Source organism: Diorhabda sublineata, chromosome 5, assembly GCF_026230105.1.
Source record: "Diorhabda sublineata isolate icDioSubl1.1 chromosome 5, icDioSubl1.1, whole genome shotgun sequence".
NCBI classification, from domain to species: domain Eukaryota; kingdom Metazoa; phylum Arthropoda; class Insecta; order Coleoptera; family Chrysomelidae; genus Diorhabda; species Diorhabda sublineata.
Genome location: NC_079478.1, coordinates 32847506 through 32864807, shown reverse-complemented (window position 1 = coordinate 32864807; position 17302 = coordinate 32847506). Strand labels below are relative to the sequence as shown.

At 32.6% G+C, this 17302-nt stretch overlaps 1 protein-coding gene across 2 annotated transcripts in view; it reads left to right on the top strand.

Moving 5' to 3' along the window:
* The window catches only part of LOC130444586 (multiple epidermal growth factor-like domains protein 8), a 37276-nt gene that overhangs the window by 7263 nt on the left and 12711 nt on the right, over window positions 1–17302 (top strand). For both annotated transcript variants that reach the window (XM_056779811.1, XM_056779812.1), the window contains exons 5-17: window positions 1579–1957; window positions 3479–3730; window positions 4640–4829; window positions 5597–5859; window positions 6291–6607; window positions 7781–7937; window positions 8413–8677; window positions 10580–10966; window positions 12686–13052; window positions 13194–13338; window positions 13420–13704; window positions 16462–16731; window positions 16865–17241. In XM_056779811.1, the coding sequence (XP_056635789.1) occupies window positions 1579–1957; window positions 3479–3730; window positions 4640–4829; window positions 5597–5859; window positions 6291–6607; window positions 7781–7937; window positions 8413–8677; window positions 10580–10966; window positions 12686–13052; window positions 13194–13338; window positions 13420–13704; window positions 16462–16731; window positions 16865–17241 (3654 nt within the window). The remainder of the gene's footprint in view (window positions 1–1578; window positions 1958–3478; window positions 3731–4639; window positions 4830–5596; window positions 5860–6290; window positions 6608–7780; window positions 7938–8412; window positions 8678–10579; window positions 10967–12685; window positions 13053–13193; window positions 13339–13419; window positions 13705–16461; window positions 16732–16864; window positions 17242–17302) is intronic.

Genomic DNA, 17302 nt, shown 5'->3' with positions numbered 1-17302 from the left:
ATCTTCGCAAACAATGGCTAGTTTTCTGGTTTTTGTTCCACTTCTTCCACGTCTTTTATTAAAATGGGAAAGACATTCACAGAGTAGATGCTATGCTGTATCTGTTGGTATGAAAGGGCTCAAGCCAAAGCGCTTGATTGGCTTCTCAAATGACATCGGCCTCTGGTAACGTCAAGTGGGGCGCGACGGGTCTATCTGAATTCAATTTACCATAAATGATCAGTGAAGTAGGATGTTGTGCCGGAGACTCATATTTTATATTAAAAAATAAGTGATACAGTCCACTGAAGTTTATGAGTTTTCTAATCAATCATAGTTTACCCATACAGTATCTATATTGCTCTCAGAATCTACACTATACTCTTTTACCATGCTACAGTAGAGCTGTGGTCAGATTTTTTGCCCCCATTTTGTCAAGAGTACCTGCTTTCTCATTGGCTAGTGCTTTTAGAATATGTTCACAGTTCTGAGTTCTAGCTTGGACGTCCACTCAAAAGTTTTCATGGCCCTCAAGGCTCACTGGTTATTGAAGAATAGCTTGCTCTCAGAATCTGCACTAGAGTTATTTACCACGCCACAGTATAGCTTTGGTCAGATTTTTTGCTTTCCCACTAACAGTAGTATTTCAATCAACAACATATATGTTTTTCAGGTTTCTTTTCCTTTATTTTTTTTCTAGTGGATTTTCCATTTTTTCAAATTTCTTTTATTTTCCCTCTATATTTTTGTTATTATTATATTCATTTTCTGTACATTATATAATTTGATTCATTCTAAATATGTAACACAAAACAAGTACCAACTATTGGAATGTTAGAAGAAAGAAAATTTAATTGAAAAGAAATTTAAAAAGATTACAATAGAAAAAAATAAACAATAAACATCTGTGTTGTTATGTGTATATCGTTAAAATGGAGACAGATAGACAATAAGAAAAATAGTGTTGGCTGAAAATATCAATAAAATAACAAAAGGAGAACCACAAAAAAATAAATAGACCAAATGAAGGGAATGAGAACAAAAGGAAAACAAACTTAGAGGAATTAAGGAAGATGACAAAACACAGTGGAAGTAATAGGTACAAGAGCTCTCATCTAGTACCTAAGAAAGTAAAATGAAGATAGAACATGCTCATTTTTTAATTGAGAATATGAAGGTTCATTCACAGTGTATACGACACCCTAAAATCCATAATATAAACAAGCTTCCGACAAGCCCATATAGCCGCAGTGGCTTTGGAAATCACCTTGTCTAGATAATTGTTTCAAATAAGTGTTTTATCCAGGATAATTGCTAGATACTTTACTTCATTGGAAAGTATAGATTAAGTTCCATCAAGGGTAGGTGCGTGAATAGTCTTTCTTTTTCTTGTAAATAGAACTAGTGTTGTTTTACCTGGGTTGATTGAGAATTGCTCTTCATCATCCCAATTTTTAGTTCTGTTTAGGAAAAATTAACTGAGATTTCTGAGAGATCTGATCATAACGTAGACAAATAAATTTTGAATTACACTTCAGATGCAAAGAAATTTTATATTATCGTGATAACCTATTCATATATCTTTGTTTCTATTTTTAGGTGTTTACATTCGAATATTTAGAACCGTACGCAAACGGTACCTGCGAACAATACTCTAACTGTCTGCACTGTCTGACGGATTCACAGTGCGGTTGGTGCGAATTAACCAATTCCTGTCAGATGCGTTCAGTTGAAGAAGAAACTAGTTGTTCTGCAGATGGTAATTGGCAATACCTGACTCTTCTACCGAGCGCTTGTTCAAATTGTTCAAATTACATATCATGCGATTCTTGTATTAATTCTAGATTATGTGAATGGTGGATTGAAGAAGCCCGTTGTCAAAGAATCGGACAGAGGGTTGACGCAGCTTTGTCTTTAGAGCAGTGCCCTGTACCTTGCCATAAAAGAACAGATTGTGGGTCTTGTCTGGATCAAAAAGGTAACGATAAACTGAATTTAACCATGATGTGGATTACAGAATTAGTAAAATTGTTTTAGTGTTAAATTGAATCCAGAAATTGGAATATTATTTTTATTTAACTTGTAATCATGTCATATGGGGGTTACTGCAGTTGAATTTGTGATTAGAGGGGATGGTGTAAAGAGATGTCTTCAAAATGTTATGTAAAATGTCACTTTACCTTCTATCAATTTTCCTTTTTACCATTTTCGGTTAAAAACTGACAGTGAATCAATTAGTATTACGTCTTCTATTAATTATTGAATTATTAAAATTTTCAATCGTGCAAAATCTCAAATCTTTTATTTTGGACATGACAATCAATTATTAGAATCAACTTTAACAATTGCCTGGCAAAAAGGAATAATCCCAATCTCATTAATAACATGTATTTGTACTGGGTATACCACAATGAATTAAACTGACATGTATACTCGATCTACTGTTCATATTTTCCTGAAAATTGGCTTACGGTAGTTTCCATTTCAAAAATATCTTCAATTAATTCAAGATAACTGTATTCGAAGGGTCTAGTTTTCAGTTATTTCAATTTTTTTGCAAATCTTAACATCCAAATAGTGATAAGTACATATGAAAGGTAGATAAAAATTTTGTGCACCCCATTTTCTTTTTGTTCTAGATTGATGAGAATAGTGGTGTGATTATTAGTACTAACTAGTTATTTTCTAGTTTTTAGTACATTATCTAGCGCCCGCGACATACAATGTTTTACTGCTGTCACTATTCCTGTGCTAAGTTGAATGCAAGAGAATGAAAACACAGAATTATAATTACTCAGTTTTATTTACTTGCAAGTTAAAACTTTGATGAGTGTGGTTGAATGTTTCACATGTTTTAAAATGTGTGAAACATTTTCTATGAAATTGCGACCAAGCCAGCATATGGCAGTATGATATGGCAAGACATTTGTCGGCGATTTAGCCTGTGAATCCGATGAAGTTAATAACTAATATGACTGGTTTTAGAACTTCAGACAAATCCAAACAATTTTGGCATATGCACTTTTGATGAAGAATACAGTATAAGACCATCATTTTCTACAGCCTTTGGCACAAATGCGATCACTTCTTCATTTTCAATTTATGTATTTAAAATTGTTTTGGCCCTTGGAATATACTGAAAAAATTATTCTGACCTGAAGGCTTCAAAGTTTGGAGACCCCTATTCTGAATCATTACTTGTCAGTCAAACTATTAAACGTAAATTTTTTTCTTCTTATTCCAGTAGTTGTTACTATATGTTTCTTATTTTCTTTGTCTTTAATGTTGCCTAATTAAGTGATCTCATATTGCTCTTTAATTTATATAGTCGCCAGTGGGTGTCATGATATTTTTCACGTTTTGCTCTATATTTTCCTACTTTCCAATTCAATACTTTCATTTAGTTCAGTTTGTTTTAATGTTGCTTATCTGAATAAATGAAAATAACTATTTAAAATGAAACTTTTAAACAATTCATTAATAATTGCAATTTTTGTAGGTCGATGTGTTTGGTGCCAAGCCACTCAACAGTGTTTCAGTTTTTCTGTGTATACTAGTGAATATCAATTTGGATTATGTCGTGAATGGATGGATCAAGCATTTCCGTTAGTTGCTAGACAAGAAAATGGAATACTACCAGTACCAAAAACTCAAGAGCAATGTAAAACGTGTTCGATGCATACTAACTGCTCCACTTGTTTGAGCTCTCTAAGCTGCGGTTGGTGTTACAATAGCACAAATCCCATGACAGGTGATTTAATTTTATGACAAAGAATATCAGAGTATTTACCAAAATGTCCTTTAGTTTTTTCATTATCAGTAGACACCTAAACCTAATTACAGTTGAGTAGTTCGAGTAGTGCCTGTGGCGTGGTCATGACTGAATCTTAAACTTCTGTAGGTTGTATTGTTTGGGAAAGACGTGCCTTGGTAGCTGATTCCACAGGCTTGCACTACTCCAAAGAAAGGAGTCCCGATAAATTGACGTTCTGGACATCTGCTTGTCGAGTAGGTTTTGCAAGTACTTCTCTAAGTGGGATTATGATAGACAGCTCGGAACAGTATTTACCGTGGTAGTATCAATACAACAGAGTAAAATCAGAGACTTTCTTCTATGCTTTAAGCTGTCGCAAGTTTCTGGTTATCTCTCTGGATCGTCTATAAATCGAAGTGCTCCCTTCTGTATTGAGTCGAGCATCTTCAGGGTATGCTTGGCAGCAGAGCTCCAAATGTGCAAGCAATATTTCAGAGATGGACGAATCTGGTCTTGTAGAGGATTAGAAGCTGTTGTGAGGTGTATAGCTGTTTGGTCTTATAGAGGGCTCCAAGTTTTTGTGAAGCTGTCTTAGCTAATTCGGCCACGTGAATATTCGGCCAGGACAGATTGCTCCCAACCCAACAAGTGAATGAGTATTTACTAAAATGTTCTTTAGTTTTTTCATTATCATTTTTTGTAACTTGACAATGAATGTAAGTAAGCCCATATTTTCAATTGTTCGAACAAAAATCAAAACTTCACAATGCAATGTAAACAAAATGATACTTTTCCTTATAGGTGATGAGTGAAGAATAATACGTATAAGTTCAATCAAATATGGCTCCAACTCGAAATAATTGATTATTAATTCAGATGTAATGGTTACATTTATTCTAATTTTAGGTACGTGTGTTCAGGGAGACTTCAACAATCCCCATATCAATTGTTCTATAACCCTCAATGCCCCAGAAGCTAAATGGGCATATGCTCAGTGTCCAGATGTTGATGAATGTGGATTAGGATTACACGACTGTCACGAACAAGCTATTTGTACAAATACTGATGGATCCTTTAGCTGCCATTGTCGTAAAGGGTATGTACAACATTTGAAATGTTTGATATCATTATGTACTTATGTCATAGTACGTCAGTCATACAAACCACAGTTTCTGGATTGGTTGACGACTTTTTTGAAAAGAAATGTTTTTGATTAGGTTAGGTTAGGTCTTTAATGCTTAGTTTATGCTGATGATGTGACATTGATAGCAAATAACAGAAGAAAGCTCGAAGAAACCACAAAACAACTAATAACAGCAACAGAAGAGGTAGGCCTACATTTCAGTAATGACAAAACAAAGTTTATGGAAATAAATAATAAATGTGGAGCAAGACAAAAAACAATTTCAAAGTACATAAACATGGTGGGACGTTAATAGAATTCGAGGAAGTTGAAAATTTCATATATTTGGGTGTACTACTAGATAATAAATGCCAAGAAGAAAAGGAAATCGAACTAATAATTGCAGCCTTACAAGAATATTAACATCGAAAGAGATATCCAGACAATTTTGAGACCCACCCTGATATACATCTGTGAAAAATACTAAGAAGAATTTTTGGTGGAAAGCAGACAGAGTTATCGATCAGCGCGTTTATAAAGACAAGAAGGTTACAATGGTCAGACCACTTAGAAAACCTTAGAGAAAAACATCCAGAGCTGGAGAGAAAAACAAGAAGTGGAGAGAAATTAGTCTAAGGACCCAAATCTAATTGACTATTTTTTCATTAAAGTAATTATATTTTAATTGTGTCACCCTGTGTAAAGAAGCCGCTATAATTATTTCTTATATCTTATTGCAGATATATTGGAGACGGTAGAAAAAATTGTCATAGAACATGCTTCAATGTTTGCGTTCACGGAGTATGTCAAGGTGAACCTGACTATTCGTGTAAATGTGACATAGGATGGTACGGTGATGACTGTTCTAAAAATTGTGGGTGTAACAATCATTCGGCTTGTCCAAAAGGAGAGGGCATCTGTGAAGAATGTATCGACAATACCATGGGTGAATATTGTGAACTGTGTAAACCTGGCAGCTATGGAAATGCCACAAATGAACTAGGTAATTTAAGTTTTATAGAAAACTTTGAAACAAGTTTAGGTATAATCATAATTTTTCGTATTTTCCGTAATTATTCTTTATTTTTTTACCATAAACTTGAAAACCATCTCTCTATTGATATTGTGGTCAATTATTTCGATTTTTAAAGATAAAATTGACTTTATTGGCATGTCTGTTAGTTACAAATTTTCAAACAGTTTCTTATGAAGGCTAATATTTCATATAAACCTCATTTTTCACATACTCCATAGAAAAAAAATTACTATTGTTTAATCTGGTGATCTAACAATCTATCGTTCTGGAAACTGATTGTGAATTAAGCCTCGTCATATATTTTTCATGCAATAACACTTTTCAACTATCTCTGGAACCATTTATTTTAGTGGATATTGTAGTTTTGAAATGATTAATATGGTGTCTGTGATTTGAAGGTTGTCGAAAATGCGACTGTAATGGACATGGGAACAAAGCTTTGGGTGAATGCAACATGGAAACCGGAATATGTTTCTGTGAGGACAATACGGTAGGAGACCATTGTGAACAATGTAAATCGAAGTATTTTGGAGATCCGAAAAATGGAAATCAATGCTATTATCAATGTGACCGAGGATTCCTCAGGGATTCTCACGGTCAAGGAATCAGCTCTAGACAAGGTCGTACTAAACCATGGTATGGTACTCCAACAAGAGAATGCTTATGGATAATTAAACCAGATGTGAAGTATGGCTCGCCAATTATCCAACTTCAAGTAAGTTCTGGTTTTTAAAATAAAACAAAGTTTTGTTGAAAATAATTTTTTTTAATGACAGAAGCCTTTAAATCTGAGGTGTTATTATTTTGATAACTGCATTAATAAAATAACAAAAAAATTTTAATTTGATACAGCAATTTATATTATAGAAGCTATTTTAAATTTTAGACGTTAAAAAAATAGACAGAGAAAGTTATAAGGTATTTTAAAATAATTTTCTAACACAAGTTCAAAAACATTAATTTCGTTTAAAATGAGATCCTACATTCACAAACTTTTCGTTTTTGTACAAAATATAATTATTTGAAATGTTTCCAATTATTTATATTATATCCCAACAAAAACAAAATCAGATTAAATTTACAAAATCCAACATTTAGCTAAATTAAACTTAGAAAAGCCATTTGCAATCCAATTATATCATGAACTAATTTTTGCCTGACCTTGTCCGAATTAAACTAATAGTCCAGTCCACCAAGGTTTTTACCTCCGATTTCCATGAACCTGCATAGATTTTAATGAAATTTTGACAGCATGTAGAGAATACTTCATAAAGCAAAATCTACCCTACGCCGATGCATGATTTTGCCCTAGAGGTGAGTACCACCCCAACTAGGAGTAAAAATTTTATGTTGAAAATAAGCACGGAAATTGGTAGAGGGCCAAATTTTTATCAAAAAATGTTCTTAGATAAACAGATAAAACAAATCAAAACAGATGAAAATATGTCTATTTAAAATAAATAAATCATTAAAAAGAATAAATATGTCTACAAGTATTTTTTTTAAATATTTTTCGTAATAAGGAATTTATAAGGGTTGAACATTTGGGATACACAATATTTGAGCTCAATACAAACAAAAATAGTCAAATTAATATAAGTAAGTTACCACAAAGTAAATAAATAATATTTTTTCAATTTTATATTAATCGGGGGTGCTTTATAAGGTATTAAATACATCAAGTAGAGTTGAAAAATTATAAATACTATATCCAAGCATTGAACAACTTTTATTCAAACCTTAAAAGCATTTTTCTACTCATTAAATGCTTATATTTGTAATTTTATTTATTTTTTCTAATAAGGGGTAGTTTTCACCCATAATTTGGTAGCCTGGACTATAAGAAATGTAAATTTTTGACACAATGCAAATTGCGAATATGTTTTAGATCAATTCATCCCAATTGAACATATCATGTGGTGAAAATGCTGTTTACGTTTTTGATGGTCTTCCAGAACTTGTCGATATGGGTAATCAGAGTCCATTATCTGCCGTTTTTTGTACAGAAGAAGCTTTACCATTAGCTACAGTAGAATCCAGAACGGGTGAGTAAGGAAAATTTAATTTCCTGTCAATTGATCTCCAAAAAAGAACTGCCCTTTTTCATGGCTGTGGTATTTTCAGCAAATTAGAATATTAACTTGGAATTTCTGGAACCATTGTGATATTCATACTGAACACACCTAACCCTAACCTAACCACTACACCAACACTCACAATTACGCTGTCTGGCGCACGTTTCGATAACCAAGTTATCGTCTTCAGAGACTGGAAGTAAAACCGAAAAAACTAGCAGCACTAAAGAGTGTGTTTAATATGAATATCACCAAGGGTTCCAAAAATTAAATCTTGAAATAGTGTTGGAATTATATTACATTTAAATCTAATGCATACAATCGATGTATCAAACTGATACGACCCTATGACAGTTGAACATGTTGGTATTATGTTCGTTAAGTCGCTGCGGATAGTTCGTAATAAATTTGAAAAAAAAAATTGATTATATTTCTAAACTTTTAGGACAACTCACTGTTCACTACAAACAAGGACAACCTGGAGAAGGCTTCAGTGCATTTTATAAAGTAATTAGTTGTGATAATTGTCGACCACCTAGGGAATGTAAAAACGACCAGTGCGTATGTCAAGATGGATTAGTTGGATTCAATTGTGAAGAGCGTATTTGCTTGGATAATTGTAATCAAGATAAAGGACAAGGAACTTGTGATAAATCATATGGAAGATGTCTATGTAATGATGGGTGGACCGGTTCTTCCTGTGATGTAAGGTACGTCATTTTAGGACCTTTTTGAAAATATATTTTTCACGTGGCATTTGAAAGAGTAATTAAAATTAAGGTATGGTAATAAACTTATCAAGCTCAAATTTTTACTTTATTCAAGTTTTTTATCCAAAAGTGCAATGTAGTCGATAACTTAACAAATTCATCAGAAAGTTTTAGAATATATGTTAGCTCAGTACTGTAAAAAGGCTCAAATACCATTATAGTTTCACTGTAACTTTGTGTTAAGACTTGCAGATCGAAGCTGTTGTAATCAGATTTTGTAACATTCTCAATTAATCCACAGAAGAAGAAGAAAACGAGAAATTGCATTGCATTAGTATGACCTTATTTTTTAAACAGAATAGTGAAGAGAGACAGCTTGTTGAACTGTTGGTGATAGAAAATCGTCGAGCTTATGGCACTCAACAACAAGTAATCAAGCAACAAAGAACACTTAAGTGATACTAAGCATTGCAGGACGATCCATCCATGGAGATTTCTCCCAGGAATTGTCGACTATCAGTAATGATTGTGTTCATGCAAGTAGATTGATTTTAACTGGCACTGAGCATTGCAGACTGATCCATCCATTGAAGATTTCTCCAAGCTATTGTCGACTATCAGTAATGGTTATATTCATGCAAGCAGATTGATTTTTGCTAGCACTAAACATTGCAGACCTATCCATCCATTGAAGATTTCTTCAAGCAATTGTCGACTATCAGTAATTGTTCTGTACATGCAAGCAGATTTTATTTCTTCCGAATTTTTGACATTTGATCATCCAAAGTTTCTCAACAAAGATTTGTATCATTCAAACTTCGTTATTCAGAACCAAATCATTTGTACTCTGCATTCATTCTAATTTATTTATTGTGTGATAAAACAACTATCCAATTAAATTTTTATACCCCTAAGATGATTCTGGTTCATCACCACACCATTTACACACTAAAGGTTGGTTTATTGGTGATCTTACTTTGAAATCTTCATCAACCAAACATATTCAATGAGATTATTTTGAGGATAAGTAAAATGATGGTTGATTCGAATCAGACTTATATACAGATGATTTTGATGATCCTAATCAATATGCTCTTTAGCTTAAGCAATTCAATTTCAATTGTAACCTTGTTAGGATGATTAGCAATCAGGAGGCCAATCATTTGGTATGCATTTATAAAATGTACCTTTTTCTCATACTCATGGTCAATTTTACGTGATATGCTCATGCTTTAATTAATTTTATTTATTCCTGCACTTGAAACAAAATGAAAAATGTATATCACTGTGTCAGCTACATAATTTCATGTGTGTTAATATGCCATAGAAATACTTTATTTTTATATATTTATTGAATTTATATGTTCTCTATATACAAAGTGGTCCAGAATTATGTACATTAATTTCTATAGTGGATAGTACCTTCCAAAATAATGGTTCTGCTGAATGTATCCTTTTAAAATTAAACAAGGGACGTACAATTCATTGAAAGAATGAATTGAGGACCTTATTTTTTAATAAGTTGGTCTTATGGTTTTGATTAATGAGTACATATTTTAGGATTAACGATATGACATTATTTCATCACCCCTTTATTCTAAATTTAGACTACTTTTCTAAATTTTTCATCTTTAGAAATCATTAGATCAATGTCACCATTTAAATTCGAAAATATACTGCTATCATTATATTTTTGCAATAAGCAATATATATATATATATATATATATATATATATATATATATATATATATATATATATGTATTGATATGGAGTTAATTGTCATAATATCTAATAATTACCACCAAAATTTGAACTCCTCAATGAAAATTCTTTAGCACTATTTTTACTAATTATGGACCTACCAGTATATTACCTTATTCTTTATTTCTTTTTTTGCAGGAAATCTTCAACTCAATTGATTTTTACCGAACTCTTCAACACAGTAAAATTATCAGACTCTTTAGAACACTTCCGAAAAACTCTACCCCGCTTCGGGCATTCTTTAGTTTCTGATCGTAGAGGATCTCTGTGGATGTTTGGAGGTTATTCGTTATCACATGGACCACTTAACGACGTAAGACTTTTTGACACAAAAAATTTGACGTGGATGCAAGTCACTATAGAATCGACCCCAGATGCGAAAATGCCAATGGGCAGGTATTTCCACGGAGCAGACATTGGACACGCGCAAACGATATATGTGTATGGAGGACTTTCTAAAAAGCATAAAAACTATCATAATAGGACTTTGGACGATTTTTGGCAGTTTGATATTCAAAATCAAAGGTTAGTTGATTTCATTAATTAGAATATTCATAGTCATTAGAAGTTGGAGAAATGTTTAAAGGATCATTTGGAAAATTGAAATTTTGAATATTATTTGTGTAATAATTGATGCTTTTCTTTAATTTCTCATTTCTTAGACTTTTTTTATGTTTTTACATCATCTTGATTTTAGGTGTCTTCTGTTATAAAATTAGTTTTTTTTGATAATTTTTGAAAGAATCTTTTTAAATGAATTTATGCTTTTTTGATATCTCGTGGTTCGTTAATGCAGTTTTATTTTTTGTATCGTATGATGACCTTTTAGTCTATTTTCTAAATAGTGGGATGTCTATCCTATAAAGACAGCGTCACAATTAATACTAGATATATAATCTTTTGTTTTTTGGCTTTTTAGGTTTAGTTTGGATTTTAGTTTAGTGAAATATTAGGATTGTGTATTATGTCCCCTATGACTTATTCTAATATCATATTTAATGAAATAATTAGAGAGTTGTTGAGAAAGGCCTTGTACATATGGTAAGGAGAAATGTTTCATGTTTTTATTGAAATAGATTTTCCAGAAAAAGTATAAACAGATACTATAAACAATTAAGAAACAAAACAGAAACGAAACATAAAACATTTCTCCTTACCATATGTACAAGAACTTTCCCAACAACTATCTAATTATTTCAATAAATAGTATAAAAGGTATAAAGGACATAATACACTATCCAAATATTTTGCTAAACTAAAATCTAAACTAAAACTAAAAAACCAAAAACAAAAGAATATATATCAAGTATCTTGTACTAATTGTGACCCTGTCTACATAAGGCAGACTTCACAGTATTTAGAAAATAGACTAAATGACTAAATGCTTTATTATCAACAAATTGTTACCATATGTAGACAAAAACTTGTAAAAACTAAAAAACAAACATAAAAATAACTAAATAAAGCTACAAATAAATTAAAATTTCAATATACAGAAGAAAACCACAATGAGTTACAAAATTGCATTAACGAATCACGAAACATCAAAAAAACATAAATTCAATTATAAAGATTCAAAAATTTTTGGAACTGAATCTAATACTCGAAAAAGAGAATTGAATAGCTAAATCTACAATTATATCAAATGAAATATAAAATAAATTTACAAAATAAGATTCTTATGTTAACAAAAAATAAACTTAAATCATTTGTTATACAACATGTTTCAAACAACAAAATATTTTACTTTTTAACAATCCATTTTTCTCTCTTAAAAATTTATTTCTTTCCTTCATTACTTTTATTTTTTCCTTTTCAACTTCCAATTTTTCCTTCTCCAAGTTTATTCTCTCCCTGTTATACTCCTTCCTATATTATTTGATCAATAGTGAGATTTTTATTTTTCAATAAATTTTGCCTTTTCATCAAGACATTATTTTTTGATGTCTTTGGTGTGGTTAAGGTTGATGGTAGAGGTTCTTCTAGGTACCTTTTACAATAAATTGTTTTAGTGAGGTCTTTATCAGAAGTTCCAACCTAAAGCATAAATTGATTAGGAAATAAATGTCTTACCCCTATGCGTTTTATAAATGATTTGCAAACTGTAAGAAATATGTTTGTGATTAAAGGTTGGGACAGACCTATAGTTACACCACTTTTGAAAATTGAAATTTTTTCTGATGCTTTATCAACAGCAAACTCTTCGATATTCTGTTTAATACAATTTTATTTTTATGTTAAAAGATGGAGTGAAATCGAAAAGACTGGTGTTTGGCCGCCCGCACTCTCTGGACATACTCTAACTTATCACAAATCTCAAGAAAGTCTCATCCTTATAGGAGGTATATCACCTCAAACTGGATTTCTTAATGTCGTTTGGGCTTATAAATTTGGAAAAGAACAATGGATACCTCTAAATACTAGGGGACCTGGACCTCTGGGAATTTACGGACACACAACTGTTTACCACTCACAAAGCAGTAACTTGTTTGTGTTTGGTGGTATGGTTTACGAACGTCAGCTGACTACTGTTTCTAATAATTTGTATATTTTCAATTATGAGAATATGACTTGGACACAGCTGAATAATCTGGGATTGTCAGTGCATTGGGTAAGTTTCATATTTACCTCCCAACGTTGCAGTAGTTCATTTTAACAAACGTGAAATATAGTCAGAATAGTTATTGTTAGTCCATCAAAGTACATGATATTTTACAATAACATTTATGTGATTGAATTGATACTATTTTAGCCACGTCCCAGATTTTTCCATTCTGCTGTTACAACAGAAGATTACATGATGGTGATGGGTGGAAAAATTTATCCATGGAATACCACTGACACCTTATATGCCTACTCTTATAACTGCAATCGATGGATGAACCTAATGTCAAGTGGTAAGACTTATAATTCCAACAATAAAAATATCTCGTTTTTCACATTTTTTATACATCTATTCTTGAATAATAATTTTTTAGATATTGAAAAAGTCGGTCCGTTTCCAACCCAGACTTTCGCCCAGGGAATGACGGTAGAACCAGACGGAGATGCTATATACACAATAGGAGGATGGGGGATAGATACTCAAAGCACTGTGCTTAGAATTGAATTACCGACTGATTTATGTAATCTCTTGCCAAGAAGAACAACTTGCCTTTATATGTCAGGCTGCGGATATTGCGCCTATAAAAATGGCGATGATATTATTTCCGAACAATGCCATTCTAATATTAAGGAATGTACTTTGGAGACTGCCGAAAATGGTATATCTATCTTTTCTATTTTAGTTTATTTATCTAAGTTGGAATCACATGGAAAAGTTTTTTAATATAAATTTTATATAAAGTTCTGCATAGTACAAAACCTTTAATAGAAGTTCACTAAATAACTCCTAAGTCAGAACTAGACCATAGAACTGTAGGGTGCTCGATGGTCGTATGGAGGATAGATGATAAAGGGATAGTTGAGGATAAATACATCTTGAACACAGTGAAATAAAGCCAGTATCCAACTGACTGCCGAGTGGAAATAATGCCTCTCTCAAAAGTTGCGAAAAAAATAATCTTTGGGAATTATAGTTGCAAATAGTGTAATAAAAAAACCGTGGGTGCATACTTAAAATTTGAGGTGGCAACAGGGCGTATAATTCGTGAGAGTATACATCCTTAACGAATCTACTGGGTCCCAAATGGCTTTTCTTTTAACAACTTTCCATTTTCGCTAGGCTACCAGGATGGAATATGAAACATGACTGATATGGGTGGATAGACGCCAGGCGGTTCCCTAGGGTAGTCTCTCACTCACAAATACAAATAGCTGGATGGTGGCGAAGCAGGTATCTACCATCCACCATCTTACTCATCTTCCTGCAGTGCGGCCTCGGGTTCAAGAGCTGCATTATTTCACTTTTCAAAAAATAGATTCTCTTGACTTATTATCCCTATCATATAAGTATTGTCTTTTGAAAAGTGAAATGTTGCAGCTCTCAGTGATGTCCTATCAATGATTTAGTGGTGATCCAACAAATTGATAATGGCAAATATGAAGAAATATTACCACATTATAATTATAATTATAACAAATTATTAATTCACCTGGAGATAGTAAAAGAAGAGAATTTTAAATGAACTTGGAGAGAAAATTATTGAAGTAATTTTTCTGTGTTTAGAGTTACTATGCAATGGAAGTGACTGATGAATTACAATAATTAAGAACGTCATTTTTGATTGAATAATTTAAATATATCAAAGATATCTGATTATTCTATTTTATGTTTTGAGTTACCCAAAACTTTGTAAAGTTACAAAATTTTGGGTAAATATCTTTCAAAGTAACGCCTTTGTCCCAAAATTGGAGCCATGACTAGAAACATTAATTTCAAAATCGCTTTATACTTTCTCAATATCAGAAATGGTATCAAAACGTTTCCCTTTTAGCTTTTTTTATTTCTGGGAAGAAGAATTTGTATGGTTTTGAATCTATTAACACTGATGTGGATAGTCATGAAGATTTTAAACCCCCAAAAACTTTTGAATCAAAGCGATTTGTGACATGACACATTATCACTTAAAAGCTATAGGCTCATTTGTCGGCTATATTTCTCTGCTAGGCTCTAATAGTCATTTTCCTATTGGAAAAGATTTATTAAAATGCATTCTGACATGTGGTAACACAATATGGTAAGTCACATTCCCCAAAGGGATCCACCAAAAGCAAAAAAAAAAATCCCAGGAAGTGCAAGATTAGGGCAACTGTTTCCTTGGGAACCAGAAGTATTTGTTATACAAAAATGCGAAGAAAGCCAGTGAATATCGACAAATTAGTCTAATGAGTCACGCATTAAATATTATCGTACATAATAGAATATACAAAAAATGCCAAGCTAACATCAGAGATACTCAATTTGGCTTTAGGAGTGGAATGGGGAAAAAGAAGCTCCATTCAGTATCCTTATGCTGGTCCAGGACTGCCGAGACGTGCAGAAGGATGTCTTCTATGCTTTGTTGATTAAGAAAAGGTTTTCGACAAGTTTCCACATCACAAATTATTGAAGGTATTAAAAAATTAAGAACATATGATATAACAATTTTTTAAAATTCAAGAATATCCTCCAACAACTCCAACCAATAAAGATATTAGCTTGAAATTAAGAATGCGATACATTAGATATTTAATGGACGATATTGCTTAATGGTATGGAAATATGGACTATTAAAAAATCGGAAATCAATAAATTAGAAGAGTTTGAAATGTGAAGCTATAATCGAATGCTAGGAGTACTATGGATTGACAAAGTGGCAAATGAAGAAATCCTAAGAAAAATGGGAAAATACAGAGAAATTCTTCTGAATATAACAGTCTATTTGGGTCACATACTCAGAGGTCCAAAGTACCGACTTCTTCAACTCATAGTTGAGGGTAGGAAGGATAGTAAACTGGGAGTCGAAAAAAAAACGAATGTCTTGGTTGAAGAACATAAGAGAGTGGACAGGTTTGAGAAATATAGGAGATCTGGTTCTAACAGCGACGGACAGGGAAGCCTACGAAAATGTGATCGCCAATATCCAATAGTAGTGGAGAGATAACAGAAGAAGTAGAAACAGTAATTAATGCAGATGCATATTGTGAAATATTGCGATGTTTATTCAAAATAAACGAAGAGGGATACTACCTTCTGGAATTTTTTGGATCCAACTCGTAGTTCTCGTGTGACACAATGGCTCTTTTATTAATTTTAATGGGTGATTTTCGAATACAACACCATATAGTCTCGATCTGGTGCCGAGTGACTTTTTTCACTGGACCTAAATCTCAAAGTCACAACTCTCTTTTTATCTTTTTATGAAATATCAAGGCGATTTTTTGTATTAATTTTTGGTCTGTTTTCTAAACTATAGCCCATCGGATATTGAAATAAAACATAGTTTTCGTACTTGAAGAGCTTTTTCCAATCGCCTTAAGTTCCATATAAATTAAAATCATCATTTGATTATTTACAAATAGAATTATCGATTTTTTAGCTAGTCTAATAACCAATCAGAGCCAAGTATGTTCTTTGTACAACATATATCAAACAATGCCCAGCAACTGTTCTACAATACAAGATTGTACAGTATGTCTACAATCAAGTTCATGTTCTTGGTGCCAAGGACAATGTTCCAGTAATGCCAATAATTGTAATTCGACTTTAGCAAGTTGCCCTTTCAATAAATGCACAGCTACAGATTGCTTACAATGTCATCAAATGCCGGGATGTGAATGGAGTTCTTCCAGGCGACAGTGTATGCCAGGTTAGTAGTGAATTCAATAATACGAACCATTATTCAGAATAAAACTAAACTAAGTGTGAGAAATGCAGCAAAGGAGTTTGTTGTAGTTTTATATTTCGTTTCTTTTTTTTTAAAAAAATATTTTTTTGAACAGTCGGTCCAGTAGCCGAAGCCAATGCAGTAGTCGTCTGTCTCCAACCTTGTATCAATTACTCAACATGCTCCTCTTGCCTTGAAAATTCAGATTGCCGATGGTCAACTCAACTGGACGAATGTGTTTCGGAATCTTACCAAGACGTTTATTGCGCTGGCGGTGTTTGTGGATTAGTACTGCGCCCTGATGACCGCCAAAATTGTCCCGAGCCTTGTAATTCCTTCACGCAATGCTCTAGCTGTTTAAAACATGCACCATGTGGCTGGTGCTCAACTCCAGGTTTGAGTGGAGAAGGATTCTGTACCGAAGGATCTAACGAGAGACCATTGTTGGGTACATGCGAGGAAGTATTTTTGGAAAATCATAGAAAAGTAGGGGTGCGTTAATAATTTTTTTTATGTATTGATTTATTACAGACCTCAAATCAATTACAAATAT